The 20,544-nt window shown below is 45.3% G+C and overlaps 1 protein-coding gene across 2 annotated transcripts in view; it reads left to right on the top strand.

The window, feature by feature from the left end:
- Positions 1-1,048: 1,048 nt before the first annotated feature.
- The window catches only part of MICOS10 (mitochondrial contact site and cristae organizing system subunit 10), a 30,663-nt gene continuing 11,167 nt past the window's right edge, over positions 1,049-20,544 (top strand). Inside the window, exon 1 of one of the 2 annotated variants that reach the window (XM_032301988.1) lies at positions 1,049-1,199. In XM_032301988.1, the coding sequence (XP_032157879.1) occupies positions 1,064-1,199 (136 nt within the window). In that variant the 5' untranslated portion in view covers positions 1,049-1,063. Of the gene's footprint in view, positions 1,200-1,311; positions 1,513-20,544 lie in introns of those variants that run through there. The other variant, XM_032301989.1, reaches the window with a different exon arrangement.

The raw sequence follows: 20,544 nt of genomic DNA, 5'->3' as shown, positions 1-20,544 counted from the left end.
TTCAGTTCAGTTCAACAAGTACTTCATAGAAGATCCATCCTACTGTCCAAGGCATTGCACTCTGAATAGGGAGTGTGCGGACGAAGGGGAATGAGCTTCTAGTTTTACTGGCAGATACAATCATCTGTAAAGAGATGTTCTAATAGAATGTGGAGAATTCTATGGGGTACCCAAGCTACTTGGACAATAAGAAGATAGAGGGATCTCTACGCTCTATTAGTGGATGAAGAGGGGGCTCTAAGATCTATTAGTGTAGGCTTCCAAGAATGAACTCTGAGTCTTGGATATATATGGAATGTCATTGACAACTTTTTTTTATTATTTTTTAAAGATTTTATGTATTTGACAGACAGAGATCACAAGTAGGCAGAGAGGCAGGCAGAGAGAGAGGAGGAAGCAGGCTCCCCACTGAGCAGAGAGCCCGATGTGAGGCTGGATCCCAGAACCCCGAGACCATGACCTGAGCAGAAGGCAGAGGCTTTAACGCACTGAGCCACCCAGGTGCCCCTCACTGACAGCTTCTAATCAGGATTAATAGGGTCAAATTTGTGTTTGTTGGTAGCATGGGGAAGGCAAACGGGGAAGGAGGGCTAAAATCAACGCCACCAGCAAGGAGGTTGGATTATGAACACGAGGCTTGAGCTAGACGTTTGAGCTGGAGATAGGATTTGAAAGCGGTTGCCATCACTCAGGGAGAGTATGCAGAGGGAAAAGGGGATGGGGTGGGGGGACTCCTTGGAACCCACACCCTTTAAGCAGCTGGCGGGGCGGGGGGGGGGGGGGGGGAAGCAACCCGGGAAGGACACCGAAAGATTAGAGTCGGGAGCAGCACTAGGAAAGTCTGTGTCCTGGAGATCGGATGAATAAAGAGAAAGCGGAGGCCAGGGGGACCAGGAAGGAGGGCGCAGTTGTGCCCAGCGCCGTGTAGAGGTTCCAAAGCATCCCTTTCTCTCTGGCCTAGGTGACCTTTGTCAGAGCAGTTTCCCAGGTCGCGGCGCAGGCGGGAGTCCCACTGCAATAAAGGAGCCAATGAGGGAGGAGAAACAGTCCAGTGAGTGCATGAATGAATAAAGCAACGCTGTGCCCTCACTTTCCCTGGGACTTTCCAGGGCCAACGCCGGGAGCTGGTGCGGAGGAAGGGCCTTCCCGGCAGAGCTCTGGATGCCGCCCGGGAAGCCTGTCAGCCTCGCAGCCTTCAGGTAGGCGCGGCTCCAAGGTCAGGGTCACCTCGGGCCTCCGGGCAACCCGTCACCCGGACAACCAACTGAAGAAAAAAAAAAAAAACCCACAAACCGGAAAGGGCGGAAGCATTCAGATCATCTCGCGATATCTGTCAGGCCGGCGCCGGCCTTCCGGGCCTGGGCCCCGCGGCCGGCTCTCGCGAGACTTCCCTGCAGTTGGAGCGCGGGGCCCGACCTTAAGGAAAGCGGGAGCTGCGGGTGGGGAACATGTCGGATTCAGAGCTCGGCAGGAAGTGGGACCGGTGCATGGCGGACGCCGTGGTGAAGATAGGTAAGGGGCCTCACGCCCCTGGCAGGCCCCTCCGGGAGCCGAGCGGCCGGCTTCAGGTCCCGCTGACAAGGCCGGCGGAAGGGAAGCTCTGGGGGAGGTCAGGCCGACCGCTCTGATCCAGCCCCTCGGGCCGGGGCGAGCTGACCGAGCCGGGCGGGAGACCACTCGGGCGGCGGAGCGACGCGGCCGGAGGAGCCTGGGCCCCCGCGGGAGGCGGGAGGGGAGGAGCCGCAGCTCCGGGGGCGAGGGGTTGGGGGGCAGTCGGGCTGGCAGGTGGCCGGAGAGGTGCAGAGCTCCTCGAGTAGAAAGCGGTCTGCCGGGCGCAACCTCGTGCCAGAGGCTGGACATTCTCCTCCCCGGTGCCACCTTCCCAGCACGGGGCGTGGAGCCCGGTCAGGGGTCACAGAGCTCGCCGGCTGAAACAAGTGCCTTCTAAAGAAGGTCATGGGGAGCGTTTTATAGACACTGCCAGGCCCTAACGAGCGTCGCTGTCATTCCGGAGTCGTAACCCGGTTTATTGGCAGCAGAGTCGTCTGCGGCCTGAAATTGGAGACCTAGTGATCTGGAGGGAGAATTGCCCTGGGAAGTAAGGGACTGGACACCTTTTGGTCCCGCGTGTAACTCCGCGGAGCCTTTTCACACGTGCTCAGTGACGACGCGGATTATGAAGTCACTGGATGGAGGGGAGGGGAAAGATGGGAGTTCCCTTCTGGAGCGTGTACTAAGTGCCAGACACTGTGGTAGGTGTGCGAGTCAGTACATTTATCTCATACAGGTCGTGAAATCGCGAGTCAGTGAACGGTTTTGTCCAGGGTCCAAGAAGTGACAAAGTTGCTCAGAAATGGCAAAGTTGGAAGTGTAACTCAGGTTTTCTGTTTTCGAGTCCCATGCTTTTTCTTTGATACTAATTCTTACCAAATTTGATGTTTTTTTTTTTTAATGGAAAACTTGAGTATTTAAGGGGATTTAGGATTGTGTCCATTGAATGACGGTGTTGGTAAGCGCGGTGAGAGCAGAGATTTCTGGTTGTAGTCACTGCTGTTGCCCAGACCCTTTCTGGGTTTGCTTGTGCTTAATAAAGATTGTCGAGAAGGAGTTAGTAAGAGGAGTACGTACTTGATCCCAGCTGTCGCTTCACCCTTGAATTCACTTACCCGCTGTGTGATTGGGGGCAAGTTGTTGAGCCCCTCAGTCCCTCTGTTTCCTCATTTGTAAATTGACAAAAGCAATTATTATCTCACAGAGTTGTTAGGATTACAAGTTTAAGTAAAGGCTTGGGTATGAATCACTTATTAAGAATGGGGACGCCTGGGTGGCTCAGTTGGTTGGCCTACTACCTTCGGCCCAGGTCATGATCCCGGAGTCCTGGGATCGAGTCTCACATCCGGCTCCCGGCTCCATGGGGAGTCTGCTTCTCCCTCTGACCTTCTCCTCGCTCATGCTCTCTCTCAAATAAATAAATACATACATACATACATACATAAAAAAATTAAAAAGAATGGGTTATTCTGTCAGTGAGCCAAGAAATACAGTTTTTGCTGTTGTGAACAGTTCACGTTTAGGAGAGATTTAACATGTGGCTCTTAAATGACCACACTAAGTACTAAGCAATATGATGACAGTAGGTACACGAGTGGGAGGCAGACCGCTCAGTTTGACGTCATCCCTCTGGCTCTTCACCCTGGTCCCCATCCCCACTAGCTTTGTGGCTATGGGTCGGCTGTCTTCTGCCACTATGAAATGGGGATAAAAAGATTAACTAAAAGAATTAGGAAGATTGAAGGATAGTAAAATACCCAGGAAACTGAGCGCAGTGCCTGGCCCTTACAGAGGCAGCAGATATGGTCATAATAATTGTTGATATTAATATTGTGTCACTGAGGATCACCTGAGGGAGTGAGCGGCATGGCTGTCATTTGTGAGTGGGACATTGGTGGGGGAAGGGTGTACACAAGGGAAATAATTCAGTGAGACGCAGTGATACATGATTAACGATAAGACTTGAAATGAGCGCTTCAGGCTCCTTGCGTTGTAGAGCTGTTATGAACCCAGTCAGTTTGGTGATGGGCTGAGGTCATCCAGTGAGAGTTTGCAAGGAAAATGGGCCTTCATCCGACCATTGGAGAATGACTTGGACTTGGATAGTCAGGGAGCGTGGGAAAACTGGAACAGAGGCCCAGCCCTGTTGAACTCGTGTAGTTGGAAGCATGGAGAGGTTAAGAAGCTAGCCATGGAGGAGCGGGGGTGAGAACCCAGGCATTCTAAATCCAGTACCCCTGCTCCTGAAGAAGGCTGGTTTGGGTGGAGTCAGAATTGTGAAATGTCTTAGAGAAATTCCACTTTATCTTAACGGCTCCTGAGTTGCTTTTGGCTTTTTCACATGCGTGGTGCGGATTCAACACAGCTGCCCTAAACACCTCTTACTTTCTGCTTCTTGGGCTCATTAGCTCTAAACTAGTGGAGAATCATGGGATGGTTTTAAGCAACAAATACTTACTGAATTCTGGGCCAGTCTGTGGGCAAATAGAGAAGCAGAAGACATTTCACTTCCCTCAACAGGGAATTGGTGTGATATAAATGGAATTTTGGTATGATTGTTCTGGCAGTGTTTTATACAGAACAGGTCAGGAGTTGAGGAGGCCAGCGGTGCTGTGGATTTGAAGTGGTGAAAGACCAGAGAGGAATGGGTGTATTGAAGAAACGTTCAACTTTGTTCCCCATTTATAAAATGGAGATAGAAATTCTCACCTCCTAGGCTAGAACAGTGCCAAGTTCATAGTAGGAACTGAGTAAATGCTATTTTCTTCATCTTTCTCTCCAACTGGTTAACTTTGCCTCATTCTTTTTCTTACAAAGAAGACTCCAAGGTTAGAATGTGGTTAAGGGGTGATCCGCTGATGGGAACTTGGACATAAAACACCTCGTTGGGGCGCCTGGGTGGCTCAGTGGGTTGAAGCCTCTGCCTCCGGCTCAGGGCTTGATCCCAGGGTCCTGGGATCGAACCCCGCATCGGGCTCTCTGCTCAGCAGGGAGCCTGCTTCCTCCTCTCTCTCTCTGCCTGCCTCTCTGCCTACTTGTGATCTCTCTGTCAAATAAATAAATACATCTTAAAAAAAAACCAACCAACCAGACAAACAAACAAAAAACACCTCGTTTACACAAAGTAAGGAAGGACTAGAAACTGATCATGGGGGATGACAGAAGACCAATGAGAACAGCGATCATGATTTTGGTCACTTTTCTACTTACATGATTGAGTTGTTTGAGAATGATAATGAAGCTGAGTAGGGAGTTTTAATTTTGTGGGAGAAGCTGAGTTCAGATTTGGAGGGTATCGTCCCTTTAGTAGTGGACTTAGAGAAAGGGCATAAGAGTGAGGAAGCACAGAAGGGATACTCAGGGAGCCTTTAGTCTGAGAGTCTTGGAGACGGTGGAGATGAGCACACTCTGTAGTGAGCAAATTGGTTCCTTTTCCCGTTGGCAGTGATGTGAGACCCTTCAAACCTCCTTGGCTGCTTCCGGCCTGGTCCTTCAGGATGGAGGTGGACACTCACAATGGCCTCCCGCCAGAAGTAGATGGGAGGTTTTGTAGAAGATACAGGCTTTCAGCTACATATTGGTAATTTCAGGCCCTGGCTTGACAAGAGACTGAAGGGAATCCAAGGTGAATGGACAGCTAGCTCCCTTTGTGAGGGCTTCTCTGTGTATGGCTGCCTTAAACTTGAAGGGTTTTTGTTCTTTTCCCACTGGTTTGCTGAAAAATGACTTTTCACTGCTCATGTTTAGCCTAGATGTAGTACAGCTGAGTTAAAGAACATACAAGCTTGTACTTAGACGGTAGTTCTTTAGAAAAAATTGCTCTTCGCGGATCTCTTACTCCGAAGCTGGAGCAATGTCTCAACAGAAAATTCTGTGATTTCATCCTGTGGGAAGAGCTACATTGATTCACAAATACCTTTTCCCTGCCCTTCGCCGTCATAAGAAAAGCAGTTTTATTTCCCTCATTAATTTTGGTTTTAAGATACTATTTGTGTATAATAGGAGTGTGATAGGATAGGTTAGGTGGTTTCTAATATGGCTTGACCTAATATATTGAGCCCACGAATCAAGCAAAACAAAACACATGCCTCCCTGTAATAGACACAATAGGCCATTGTTCTTACACATCTGTTCTTTCAGCTCCTGTGCCTTTCTTTTCCTTTCTCCCCTCACATTTTTACCCTTCTCTTTGGCCTGTGTTCTTATTCCTGCCACTCATATGCCTTGCCTAGTTCCTCCATAAAGCTTGAGCTTAATGTATTTTTTTAAGTAAATTTGTTAGCATTGAATAAGTTCCTAGGTGTCCTGTTTATTCTCCATCACATCACTAATTTTTCTTAATAGCGCATGGCACCATCTGAAATTTGTGATTTTTTTCTTTACTTGATTGTCTGTCCTTGCTAGAATATGAACTCATGAGGCCCAGAGACATTTTTGTTCCCTGTTGATCGCCTAACCCCTGACACAGAGAAGGCATACAATAATTACTGTTAGAAAGACGTGAATTGCTGAGAATTTTGCAGACTACATTCTGTGCCTGTATTTGTATTAACTGAATGAATTACCATTTAAGTTAAAAAGTCAAGTCAGGTAGATTTCAGGTGAAGTTTTGCTAGTTCCCATGTTTGACTGTGTGTCCCTGTAATTTAGGGGCTTTTTACCAACTCTTTATTTCATCTGGGGACGTAAATTATTGTCAGTAGATCTTCATAACAAAGTAGTAGTAGAAATGTTTGGGAGTAGTCAGCTAAGAAACATGAACCAGAGAACACTTTTGTATTTAAACAAGTAGAGGGTGATGTTGGTTTCAGTGGTAGTGCCAAAGCCTCATTGCAGGAAATTAAAAAGGAGTGAAGATTACATTTTATGAATGGCATGTTCCGTTAGTTTTTATGTGAATGCGTCATTAATCGTTTTTTGCTAATTTTATGGATTTACTTTTAAGTTTTATCAGATTTATTGAATGCTCTGGTTTTCCTTGTGCCTCAGTTCACAGACTGCGCCGGCTGTTTTCCTCGTACATACCGAGTAATTTGTGTGTACCCACATGAATAAATCACACCTTCTTGTTAATGAGGTTAGAAGGCAAGATATCTTGCCAAAATAGAGGGCTTAAAAGCCCTGGGACAGAGCTGGTACCCTCAGCTTGTGCTTGTTTCTCTGGATTGGCTGGGTGGTTCTATCTGGTTTTTGTTTCCCCGGGAAAACATGATTCCAGGAGATGAGAAAAACCCAGCTATAAGACTTCAGGAGTTGCTTCCCTGTGATCTGAGAATTTCTAAGCCCTGCAAGTGTGGGTCATGGAAGCACTGCCGTTGTCCTCAGAGCCTTGTTATAACTCTCTCTTGAATGCTGGAGGTCCGGCTGGCTGGCTGTGACCTCATGACCAAGTCGATGTCTGCGTGATAGTGGCCGGGCCTCAGAGTTGCAGATTTGCCAAGGAGGCTTGGAGGAAAATCTGATCCCAGTACTTCCTGAATTCATGCGGAGGTCCTGGGTTTCCTAATGTGACTTGCAAAGTTGTACTATGGACTGTGTCCCTTTTTCCTGCATTTCTCTTCCACTGAGAGGCCAGAGTCCAGAATATCTAGTCTTACTAACTTGTGAATTGGCCAGGAGATCAGAAGGGAAGGAGATGTCATGGTTGGGGCAGGGATGTCCGAGGCTGTGGTGCCTTCCTGGAAAAGGCTGTCTCTGCAAGGCAGGTATATTCAGCACAGCAGGGTTTTCATTTTCTTGGTAACGAGGAAAAGTGCAAGCCTGGGACATTGGGAAACAGCCCTGGAGTGTGTTGCGTTCAGTGGACTCTGGGGCAGTCACAGTCCTTTCCTTTTCTTTTCCCTGGCTCCGTTGGTAGTGTGTGTCTTTTGATCCCAGGATCGTGAGTTTAAGCCCCACATTGGGCACAGAGTTTATAAGAAAGAAAGGAAGAGGGGCGCCTGGGTGGCTCTGTGGGTTAAGCCTCTGCCTTGGGCTTGGGTCATGATCTCAGGGTCTTGGGATCGAGCCCTGCATCGGGCACTCTACTCAGTGGGAAACTCTCTCTCTTTGCCTGCTTCTGCCTACTTGTGATCTCTGTCAAATAAATAAAACAAATCTTTAAAAAAAAAAAAAGAAAGAAAGAAAGGAAGAAAGGGAGGGAGGAAGGAAGGAAAGAATAGAAAGAAAGGGAGAGAGAAATAAGTTTCCTTATCTATGGAATAGTAGTATCTTTCTCAGGGGGTTGTTACAAGTAAGGATAAAATGAGATATTTTTTATAGAGCAGTTAGGGCATTACCTGTACTTGATAAATATTAGCTGCAGGCATGTGAATGAAAGCTGGCAGTCATAAGTTAAAATATTTACCACATTTGCTTTCATCTTGTAGGTAGTATGGAAGCCTGATGATCAGTATTCCAGTTTATATATGTAACAGTAATTGTTAATGTATATTCACCACCCCACCACCCCCAGTTTAATGCCAGGGATTCTGGAGAGCCTGGGGGGTGCGGGGCACAGATGGTCAGTAGCAGCCTTACTCTGCACTTGATCTTAGCCAAAAGGGCTTACCTTCTGGAGGAATGTGCAAAGAAGGTGGTGACCTTGGAGAGTGTGTAGGCATTTAGTAGGGGACCAGGTGGAGGACTGCATTCAGGGCCTTGGAAGCTGTGCAGGCGTCGTCCCAGAGGACCGAGAGGCTCTGGCTTCTGCTGGAAATGATGACAGCGGCAGCCATTTGTCCAGCACTTAGCGCGAGCTGGCAGACCCTGGCATTTCCGTTTTACTTACATGACCACACTTAAGCCTGATAGCCCTATGGCGGATTTCCCCTTTTTGTTCCCCGCATTTTTTTTTTATTGTGATAAAATACACATAACAGAATTTACCATCTGACCCACTTAAAAATGTGCAGGTGAATGATAGTCCATTCGTAGTGTTTTACAGTTAACGCCGCCACCCATCTCCGTGACTTCATCTGTGAGCCTGAAGCTCTGTACCCATTTAACACTGACTCCCCATTCCTGCCTACCCCCAGCCCCTGGCCACCTCTGTTCTACTTTCTCTCTCTGTGATTTTGACTTCTCTAAGTACCTCCTGGAAGTACAGTCCCACAGTCCTTGCCTTTTTGAAACTGACTTATTTCAGTTTATGTGATGCCCTCAAGGTTCACCCACATTGTAGCATATATCAGAATTGCCTCCTTTTTAAATCTAAGTAGGATTTTGGGGTGTGTGTGTGTGTGTGTGTGTAACACATTTTGCTTATTCATTCAGCTGTGGACAGATGGACACTATTGTGAGTAATGTTGCTGTGAACACGGTATACACCTGTCTTTTGAAGACCTTGCTTCCAATTCTTTTTGGGTACATACCTAGAAGTGGCATTGTTGGGTCATATTGTAAATCGATTTTTAACAGTTTGAGGATCTGCCACACTGTTTTCCACAGCAACTGGACCATTTTACGTTCCCACCTGTAGTGCACCAGTGTCCCAATTAGTTCACATCCTCACCAACAGTTGTTTCCTTCCTGCCTTTTTTTGGACAGTAGCCATCCCAGTGGGTGTAAGCTAGTATCTCATTGATCTCGTTGTGGTCTTGATTTGCATATCCCTAATGATTAGTGATGTTGAACATCTTCACCTGTGCTCACTGGCCATATGTATATCTTCTTTGGAGAAATGTCTGCTCAAGTTCCTTTTCCATTTTTGAATTGGTTTATTGTTTTGTTTTAGGAGTTCTCTTCTATATTCTGGATATTAACCCCTTGTCAGATAAATGATTTTTTTTTTTAAAAGATCTTATTTATTTATTTGTCAGAGAGAGAGGGAGAGAGAGCGAGCACAGGCAGACAGAATGGCAGGCAGAGGGAGAAGCAGGCTCCCTGCCGAGCAAGGAGCCTGATGTGGGACTCGATCCCAGGACGCTGGGATCATGACCTGAGTCGAAGGGAGCCGCTCAACCAAATGAGCCACCCAGGCGTCCCAGATAAATGATTTACAAATACTTCATTTATTTGAGAGAGAGAATGAGAGAACAAGAGGAGAGGCAGAGGGAGAGGGAGAGAGAGAATTCCAGGCAGACTCCCTGCTGAGCACGGAACCCAATTCGGGACTCGATCCTATGGTGCTGAGATTGTTACCCAAGCCGAAACCCAAGAGTCAGATGCTTAACCAACTGAGCCACCCAGGCGTTCCTATCATGGGATTTTGATAAGGATTGCTTTGACTTTGTAGATTGTTCTGGGTAGTATTGACATGTATTAACAAACAGAATGCTGTTTGTTAGTTTCTAATACTAATATTTATATTAATGATAATTATATTAATACTGTTAGTATTAATACCATTTATTTTGCTACCATAGAATACTACGATATGGATATATACAATATTTTGTTTATCCATTTACCAGCTGATGGACATTTTTGTTTTTCGTACTTTTTTTTCTTTTTTTAAGATTTTATTTGTTTTTGAGAGAGAGCACGAGTGGGTGGGGGGAGGAGGCAGAGTCCAGGACCCTGGGATCATGACCTGAGCCAAAGGCAGACGCTTAACTGACTGAGCCACTCAGGCGTCCAGTTGTTTGTACCTTTGGGTTTAGGAATAATGCTGCTGTGATCAAATTTGTTTTTTTTTTTTTAAAGATTTTACTTATTTATTTGGCAGAGAGAGATCACAAGTAGGCAGAGAGGCAGGCAGAGAGCAGGGAGCAGGGAGCAGGGAGCCCGACGTGGGCCTTGATCCCAGGACCCTGAGATCATGACCCAAGCTGAAGGCAGAGGCTTAACCCACTGAGCCACCCAGGTGCCCAAATATACAAGTGTTTCTGTTGGGGTCTGTCTTTATTTCTCTTGGGTACGTATGCCCCTACGGGTGGGTTTGCTGGCTTGCTGGGTTGTGTGGCAACTCTTTGGGTAGCATTAGGAAAAACCTTGGAATGTGAAGGCGGAGAGTGACATGGTTGGGTTTCTGATTTCAGAAAGATCACTGAAGTAGCACCAGGAGAATGAGTTAGAAAGGACCGAGATGAAGGCAGAGAGATTGGTTAGTATGTTGTTGTGAATTTACGCTGCAGATGAGGTGATCTGATAGAAGAAACCAAAACTAAGATGGGGACAGAGAAGTGGAACGGAGACCGATGTCCCAGTGCTCTGCAGCGGTCCTATTTACAGAACTTGAAATGTGCACCCTCAGGAGTCAGGGTCTATGTAAATGGAGGTGGTCTTGCTCTCGACAAATAGGAGAGGCAGGAGGGCAGCCTAGGCAACACTTTGCAGTTTATTAGTTTCTGGTACCTCTTAGGCTAGGTCGCTGGTTATATGCAGCTCAGTGAACAGAGATGAAATTGCTTTGCCATGCGTTCATTTTCATGAAAAGAAAAGGTTTGGCCTTGTTTTCTTCCTTGTTAAGAAAGTGGGACTTTAAATGACTTAGCAGGTGACCTGCCTTAGAATTAACCAGCAGATTTTGTGTTTTCATCCAGTAATCAGTTAAGTGTAGTGAAATTAATTGTGAAGGCCATTTTCATGTAAAAAAAAAAAAAACCACTGTACTGAAAGAGGCCAATGAATAAGGTCATGGAAAAAGAAAGCAAATTGTTGTTTCTCTGTAAATATCAGTTCATCTGATAAATGTGGGTTGCCACAAAGTATTGGTGGCTCACCAAAAACTGCCTTTTGGTAGCCTGTGTTTGCAAACTGATCTGTCTTAGTTTCATGGAATGATATCACTTAGGCTAAACTAAAATACTTCAAAGGGTTTTGGCTGTTTATAGGTTTTGGGTCTCAAATTTGTACATGTTAATTGTTGAGTTAGTAGCCATATTTTGTTTGTTATATGTATTTCTAAACAGTTTTTGAGAGTAAAAATACTTTTTTCAGTCTGCGGCAGCGGTATGAATAATGGAACATTGTGATCTTGCTAGAGGGGAATTTTGTGTTAGTGTTATAGAATAATGTAATTAGGCACTATATGGGACTTCCAAACATATTTAGATTTTTGTTCTGGCTGTGGTTTCATGCTTTCCTAAAATGTGGCCTGAAACAGTTTATTAGCAAATATGTCGAATTGCTTTCTCTGGCAAGTGCATTTCAGTATTGAATCCAAGTGAAAACACAAATATTTACTTACAAAAGTCTTTTTGGTGTGGTAATATTTTTACTGTGGCCATTGACCCACTAGTAAAATGTGAGGGCATTGCTAGATTGGATCTTGTTTATTTAAAGACCATGAGAGAGAGAGGAGGCTAACTTTGTGTGAATGCCTGGTATCTGCCACTGTACTTGGTACACTAATGTATTATCCCCTTTTTACCCTCCTGGCAACTCAGTGAGGAAATTTGTATTCTCTCTCTAGCAAGAAAAATAATGCTCAGAGATACTTATAAAAATTGAGCTGATTTTTAAATCTGTATTAAAGTGTAAACAATCCAAAGTCGCCAGAGCGGTTTTTACAATGAAAAACAAAGTTGGGGGCGCCTGGGTGGCTCAGTGGGTCAAATGTAGCCTCTGCCTTCAGCTCAGGTCATGATCCCAGGGTCCTGGGATCCAGCCCCTAGTAGGGCTCTCTGCTCAGCAGGGAGCCTGCTTCCCTTCCTCTCTCTCTGCATGCCTCTCTGCCTACTTGTGATCTCTCTCTCTCTCTCAAAATAAGTAAATAAAATCTTTAAAAAAAAAAAAGAAAAACAAAGTTGGAAAAGTACAATCAATACCTGCCATCAAGGCTTATTGTAAAGCTGCAGTAAACGAGACAGTGATATTGGGGAAGAGAGACACACCTAGATCAGTGTCAAGAAGTAGACCCATCAGTAGATGGTCAGTTAAAGATGCCACGGCAGTTTAATGGGGAATGGAACATCTTTCCATCAAACTCTGCTTGAATAGCTGGGCATCCATATAGAGGGAAAAAACTGAACTTCATTATCGTGCATAAAAATTAACTGGAAAGAATCATGAACCTAAATGTGAAAGTTAAAACTGTAAAACTCCAGAAGAAAACATAGGAGAAAAATTTCTGTGACCTTGAGTTCCGAAAAGATTTTTTAGGTCACAACAAAGTCACAAAGAAAAAAATCTGATACATGGGATTTGACCAAAATCTAAAACTTTTGCTCTTTGAAAGACACCATTAAAAGCACAAAAAGGCAAGCCACAGAATGGGAGAAAATATTTGCAGTACATGTATCTGACAAAGGGCTTGTTTCCATAATAAATAAAGAATTCTTGGGTGCCTGGTAGCTCAATCGTTTGGTTTAGCACCTGCCTTGCTCTTGGGCGTAATATCCCAGGAACACTCCCCCCTCCAAGCGGTGAGTCTGCTTCTTCCTCTGCTTCTGCCCCACCCCCACCTTGTGCTCTCCCTTGCTTTCTCTCTCAGATAATACCTTTTTAAAAAATAAAGAACTCTTCAATTTAGTGGTAAGAAGACCGCATTTGAGAAAATGGGTAAGGGTGCTTGGGTGGCTAAGTTGGTTAAGCATCTGCCTTCAGCTCAGGTCATAATCCCAGGGTCCTGGCATCAAACCAGAGTTGGCTCCCTGCTTCTCCCTCTCCTGCTATCCCTTCATCCTGCTCGTGCATGCGCGCATGCTCTCTCTGTCTCAGATAAATAAAATCTTAAAAAAGAAAGAAAGAAAGTGGGCAAAATGTTTGATAAGATTCTTAACAAAAGAAATTATACTAGGGGTGCCTGGGTGCCTCAGTGGGTTAAAGCCTCTGCCTTCGGCTCAGGTCATGATCCCAGGGTCCTGGGATCGAGCCCCGCATTGGGCTCTCTGCTCAGCAGGGACCCTGCTTCCCCCTCTCTATCTGCCTGCCTCTCTGCCTACTTGTGATCTCTCTCTGTCAAATAAATAAATAAAAATTTTTTTAAAAAATTGACACATGAAAGGATGTTTAATATCATTAGTCATTAGGGAAATGCAAATTTCAGTCATAATGAGAATACCCCTCCACACCATTAAAATAGTTAAAAAGACAGACTGCACTAAAGTTTGACTAGGATTTTGGACAGGTAGAATTCTGGTGCACTGTTGATAGGGTTGTAAAATAGTATAACCACTTAGTAGTTTTTTGTATATATACCATCTAGTCATTCTACTCATACGGATTTACCCAAGGGAAATGAAAACATTTGTTCACATGAAGTCTTATGCATGAATATTCATAACAGCTTTACTCATAATGCCCCCAAACTGGAAAGAACCCAGAAGTCCTTTAGCAGGTGAATGGATAAGAACAAAATACAGACTGTCCATAAAGTCGATTGTTCATTAATAAAAGGAACAAATACTAATACATACAATAACATACGTACATTTCAAAATCATCTTGAGTAACAAGCTAGACACAAAAGAGTATATACTGTATTCCATTTAAAAAAAAAAAGTACGATCCATGCCCAATATGGGGCTTGAGCTCACAGCCGAGAAATTAAGTCGCGTGCTCTACCAACTAAGCCAGCCAGGCACCTCCACAATATTCCATTTATATGATGCCATTTGTATATAAAATTCTAGAAAATACAAACCAGTCTGTAATGACAAAGTAGAGAAGCGGTTGTCTGGGGTAAAGAGTGGAGGGAAGGGTAGGCTGCAGAGGGCCACAAGGGAACGTCGAGGGGTGACGGCGGTGTTCCGTTTCACGATTGGAGTGGTGGTTTCACAGGTATATACACTTGTCAAACACCGTAAGTGGCCGCAGTTCATTCTGCAGAAATAATACCTCTGAAAGTTCTTTAAAGCCAGAAAGATGGAGAATACTCCATGTTGGTGAGGATAAAAGCAGCCACAGCCTCAGACTGCCTGTGGGAGTCTTGATCAGTGAACCACTTTGGAAAACTGGCAGTATTTACGAGAGCTAACCAGATGTAAACCCCGTGACACGACGATTTCAGGCCTGGGTATCTACCCAGCAGACGTGCCCCTGTGTCCACCAGATGACTTGCCCTGGAATGTTCATAGAACACTATTCATAATGGCCCTGACTGGAAGCTCCCCAAATGCCCATCAGCGGAGAATGGATAAGTAAATCGGGCTACACTGATGTGATAGTGTGCTCTATGGCAATGACCGTGAACGACCTCCTGCAGCTGCTCATGGTGTTCTGCTAACATTCTCACTGTGTGAGTCCACTGACAGAAGTTTAGAAACGGGCAAAACTACTCACTTGTCAGAATATGATTGCCCTCGGATGGAGAGCTTTGCAAAAGGGAGCCCAGGCAGGCTTCTGACGGTGTTGGTAATCTTCTGTGCCCTGCCCTGGCACACCTTGGGTGTTTTTCGTCTGCAAATACATCCCGTGGTGCACTGAATTGTGCAGCTTTCTATCTGTATGTTGTGATTTAGTAAAAAGTTTTTTTTTTTTTTAGTTAAATTTTTTTGAAGATTTTATTTATTTATTTATTTATTTATTTGACAGGTAGAGCTCACAAGGCAGAGAGGCAGGCAGAGAGAGAGAGAGGGAAGCAGGCTCTCCGCTGAGCAGAGAACCTGATGCAGGACTCGATCCCAGGACCCCGAGATCATGACCTGAGCTGAAGGCAGCGACTTAACCCACTGAGCCAGCCAGGCGCCCCCAATTCAGTAAAAAGTTTTTAAAAGACATGTGCTGTGGAGTACCTGGGTGGTTCAGTCAGTTAAGTGTCCACCTCTTGATTTAGGCGCAGGTCATGGCCTCAGGGTCATGGGATTGAGTCCTTGTGGGGTCTCAGGGTCAGTGGGATTCCTCCTCTCTCTCTCCCTCTGCCCCTCCCCCTGCTCACAGTCTCTCTAAAATAGTAAATAAATAAATCTTAGGAAAAAAGATGTACTATTACAGAGTGGTGACCTTTATAAAATGAGAAAAGCAAATTGTAAAACATGCACGACATGTGGTCCCATGTATATAAATGGAATGATAAACAATAAACCAAATTATCTCTTGGGAATGATGATGATGTTAGGTGGGCAAGATTGTTAACTTTGCTGTTTTTATAATGTAAGCAAGAAAACACATAAGAACAGTTTCTGTTTAAAAAAAAATGTTATTTAGGGGCGCCTGGCTGCTTAGTTGGTGAAGCATGAGACTCTCGATCCTGGGGTTATAAGTTTGAGCCCCATGCTGGGTGTAGAGATTACTTGAAAAGAAAGTCTGTTTTTTTTTTTTTTTTTTTGATCTTCAAATGCGTATGTTACATCTAGTTTGTTATTTAATAGGTTAGTACTTTAAAGTGAAAACCTTTTTAAGCTTTCTGGCCAATTTTGAAATTACATTTGCGTCTGTTAATGGAGTTTCTCATTGGGTGACCTGTTAGTGGGTTTGCTTTTGGCGGGTGTGATGGCCCATTGTTGCCTGAAGACCCCAGTAGGATAACATCCCTGGTTGAGGAAGCTGAGGGCTGTTCGCTGGAGAAGCCGTGTGGGATAGTGAAAAGCCGAATGGGCTTGGGGCAGTTACTGACTCGCTCTGAGACTCAATTTCCTAGTCTGTAGGAAACTGGTTGTCTTTTTTTTTTTTTTTTAAAGTAGGCTTCACGCCCATTGTGGGACTCAAACTCATGACCCTGAGGTCGAGAATCACATGCCCAGCCCACCGATCCAGCCAGATGTCGCTCTTCATCTGTAGGCTTGCAATGCTAGTCCCTACATGATTTTGATGAGCTCAGGATGAGGTACTAATCAAAATGGATATGAAAGCACTTTATAAATTGTAAACCCCTAGACGGGTGGTTCTCCACTGGGAGTGATTTATAGCTACGCTGTGGGAACATTGGGCAATGTCTGGCGACTTGTGTGGTTGCCATATAGGGAGTGGGGGAGTGGGAGTGCTGCTGACACCTAGTGTGTAGGGACAGGGATGCTGCTAGACATCCTGTCATGCGCAGAACGGCGCCCAGGAGTTGTACACCCCGAATGCTGGTAGTAGAGTTTGAGAAACCTTGCCCTAGGCTTGTGTAACTTCTGAACTTCTTACTCTCTGTGGCTCCCCCACCACAGCCTTCCAGACTAATGCTCACACAACATGGGTCACATATTCATGTATCACCAGCACGTACTTTCTCAGCAGCTGAAATCGACGTGAGAAATGGAGAAAAAGTAACAAATAGAATAATTAGAATGATTTGAAAGAAAGCATAGCCCATTATTTTTAGAGCCTTAAAAAAACACCGCATGCATGCATATGGGAAGGATAGGGCATATGAGAATATGAGTCCGTATTGATGACGACAGGAAGCCAAGTAGCAGAATGGTGTGCGGCATGGCTGGGAGAGCGGGCTGGCCGCAGGGCTTTTTCCCAGGGTGCTTCAGTTGGGTTTCTGCAGGTAGAATTTAGAACTATTTGATTGAGAGTTAACAGTGCAAATGGGAGGCATTGAAATCCCATGTGTTTATGTCAAGTTTCTTTATCCAACCTAAAGCTGCATTAGAATGCTTAGAATAGTTTATAATTATTGTAACACTCTGACATAATTGTTGACAGATTTGTAGACTTACTTTGACAAATGTTTACGAGTCAGAACAAATGTTTCTGATTGTCAGAACTTACACATGTAAACCACTCAAAATTTCTGTCTGATTTTCAATGATTAACTGGAGTGAATGGTTTAAGCAGCACATTTCACCTTTTGCTAAAAAGCAGCCCTAAGAAAGCTGCTACTTTCTTGGCATCATCTCAAATGATTAAATTGAAATCATTAGTTGAAAGGCTTTTCTTTTTTTTTTTTTTTTTGACCATTTTCTTATAGGCCTACATGTGACAAATCCTGAACTCACGACCTCATAAATATCCCATTTTGATCAGAAGCAAAAATGAGTATATTAATGCTCTAGTCTCACATTGTCTTGACATTAGAATATGTGCTACCAATCTTAGGAATTCCCAGAAAAGATTGGCTCTCACCATCAAAAACCCACAGCGTATTTTTCTTCTTGTTCCCACTACAACTTGAAATTCATTTTTTTTCAGCTCATAACTTCTGTTTTAGAAGACCTTTTTTTTCTTTACTCAGTTTATGAAAATTAATTTCTTGGCTTCTTTATGTATGCAAGTGCAGTGGTTTGGAGAGGTGTATTATGGGGCTCTGTGGAATAAGGATGCCTTCAAGAAAGACTGCAGCCCACTACTGGAATATAAAGTCAGCTGGGCACTGTTGCTTGTCTTGGGCCCCTTATTAGAGTCAGATTTGAATAGCGAGAGAAAGATGCTTACAGAAGTCCCGAAACTCAGATGAATCCTTGCGACACCTTTGCAAAAGCTCTTTTGGGATATATTCCCCATTTGCACCAGCAGGATCTTAAATGCAAAACTACTGGTGTATTTTCCAAATATTTGAGCCCCTTTTCTATCTCTGCTCACCTTTGTCCGTGACTGTGTCTTAAGGATCCCTTATTTAAGAGTCGTTACTGAGTGTGGTCACTCCTACTGCTTAGAAGTTCCTAACCCCGGACCATAGTCACGCCTCTAATGCCTTCCCTTTCCATCCTGCCTAGCAGGGGGGACAGGGGAGCGAGAGACCACAGTATATAAACTACCATTTTCCAGTCAGATGGGCAGAGGAGAGTGTGGTCTGGACCTGTTTCCCCCTTGGGCTGCTGTGACAGCTTTCTCTTGTCGGCACCCCCCGTTTCTGATGTCTCTGATGGGGGCCTCTTCGCATCTGTCCCCGTTGCCGCCAAAGCAGGCATGTTGTCAAGTGCTCATTGGGTATGTCGTTTCCCTCGCTTGATTCCCGTTAGTTCCCTCCTGCTTACAGTAGAGGCGGGGGGGGGGGGGGTGCTTAGTGCGGCAGGAAACACCCTTGCTCCGTCGACCTCACACTGGATGACTTGGCAGCAAGGAGCTCCTTGGAGCCCGTTTCCCTTGCCCCCTCTCTACCCCCCAAGAATGGTTTGTGTGTCTTCCTCAGTGCTTTTCATGCATTGTGCCTGTTCCCGTCATCGTACCTTGCACCTCAACCTCCTGGTTACAGTCAGTTCCAGCCCCGGACCACGAGCTGACAGATCGCAGGGCCTGGCCTGGCAGCTGGCACACAGTACGGGCTCAGTTTGTATGCTTAAGGAAATGCTCACGCATCGTGTTGGCTGGCACAGCTTGGGAAGGCATTTCATCTACTTTAGGGTGTCAAAAGTATTTAAATAGCTTTGTTTGTCTGTGAGGGGGGCAGTCAAGCACCAGGCCTCTCAAGTCAGGCTGCCTGGGTTCAAATCCCAGATGTGTGACCTGGGGCAAGGAACGTACCCTTTCTGTGTCTCTGTTTCTTGACCTGTAAGATGGGGCTAATGAAGGAAGTTTATCGTGAGGATTAAATGAGATAATGGGCTCCTGAAGCATAAGTGCTTAGTGAATGCTTTTCACTTAATGTTCTGTAGTGTTCTGAAAACATCGTAGATGTCCCCCCCCCTTTTTTTTTTAGGATTTTATTTATTTATTTTAGAGAGCATGGGGGCAGGGATCAGAGGGAGAGGGACAAGCAGACTCCATGCTGAGCTCGGAGCCAGACATGGGGCTTGATCCCACGACCCTGAGATCATGACCTGAGCCAAAATCAGGAGTCTGACACTCAACTGACGGAGCCACCCAGGTGCCCCAACTGTTGCGGTTTTATAAACCCAGTTATGTTGTAGATAAAGGGGATTTGGTATTAAAAGGTTAGTTGATGAATGTTATAAATATATATAACTATTATAAATAGCACCCATGTTTTTCTAGTTATCCAGATAGAGGTTCTCAGCATTTTCTTTGACAGCCTGCCCCAGTGCAGCCCCCAAACCCCAGACTCACATATACATAGTCAGTTGTTAAGCCTGTAAATTCTGCCAGCAAAATGTCTTCTTCCTTTCCAAGTGATCCTACACACCTTAGTTAGACGAGTCTTACTAAAGCACAGGTTCAATCAAGTTACATATTTTTCTTTCGAAGACTTTATTTATTTGACAGAGAGAGAGGGAACACAAGCAGGGGGAGTGGGAGGGGGAGAAGCTTCCTGCTGAGCAGGGAGACCCATGCAGTGCTTGATCCCAGGACCCTTTTTTTAATCCCGAAGCCAGCTGCTTAAGGACTGAGCCACCCAGGCGCCCCTCATATTACATATTAAAAAAAAAACAACTTTAGGGCAGCCTCCTGCCTGCTAGAGTAAGTGCCGTGATATTTTGGGGCTTTCAGAATGGCCCTGTTCCCTTTCTAGCCTTATCTCCTGCTCCAGGACATGCTTCATGCTTCAGGCAGGCTCTCCCCGCAACCCCCGCCCCCGTTCCCCTGTTTCCCTGCATGAGCCTTGGGTGGATGGAGCGCGCACCCCTTTATACAGACTTGGGCTGTTAACCGTCTGCTCTTTAAGACAACTCAAATGACACCTCTTTTGCAGGCATTTAAAAAAGTCTTCCCAGCTAAGTGTGTTCCTCCCACTGTCTTCCTCTGGACCAGCAGAACGTGGTCCCCTGCCAGTTTTCTGGATACCTGACTTACTCTCCTTCCCTGATCAGAAGCTCCCCAGGGAAGAGACTCTGTCTCACTTATTTCTGACCTGAACTCTTGTCCTTCAGCACTCAGTAATTGTTCTTGAACAAGCTTACCACCTTCTCCCTGCTCCCTTCTCTAACCCGCCGAGATGGCTTGGCTGGTTGGGAGAGGAAGGGGGTGACAGTACGGTGTGCCGTATGCTGTTCTTCCAGGCTTTTTACACACTGTGATGTGTCATCCTCGCTGTTCCCCGGTCGGGGACAGGTCCTGTCGGTATTCCTGATTTCCAGATGAAGAAACAGATGCCGCGAAGTTCTGTCATTTGCCCAAGGACTGAGACACGCTGAGACTAATAAGTAACCTAACCGGTATTCTCCTTCATGTCTAGCCTGTCTTACCCCAAGTCCACACAGCCTTATCACTGAAATAGACCGCCCTGTAACGATTCCCACCTTCAAAGAGGAAACACCTGTGCCTTCTGCTTAAGAAATGCTCATAAACATGGTTTAAGTAGATGCACAAGGAAGAGAAATTACCGGTTCTTGTTTCTCCATTGAATTTGTCACTTGAATCAGG

Source organism: Mustela erminea, chromosome 10, assembly GCF_009829155.1.
Source record: "Mustela erminea isolate mMusErm1 chromosome 10, mMusErm1.Pri, whole genome shotgun sequence".
Lineage (NCBI taxonomy): Eukaryota > Metazoa > Chordata > Mammalia > Carnivora > Mustelidae > Mustela > Mustela erminea.
This window is presented reverse-complemented; position numbering and strand designations above follow the sequence as displayed.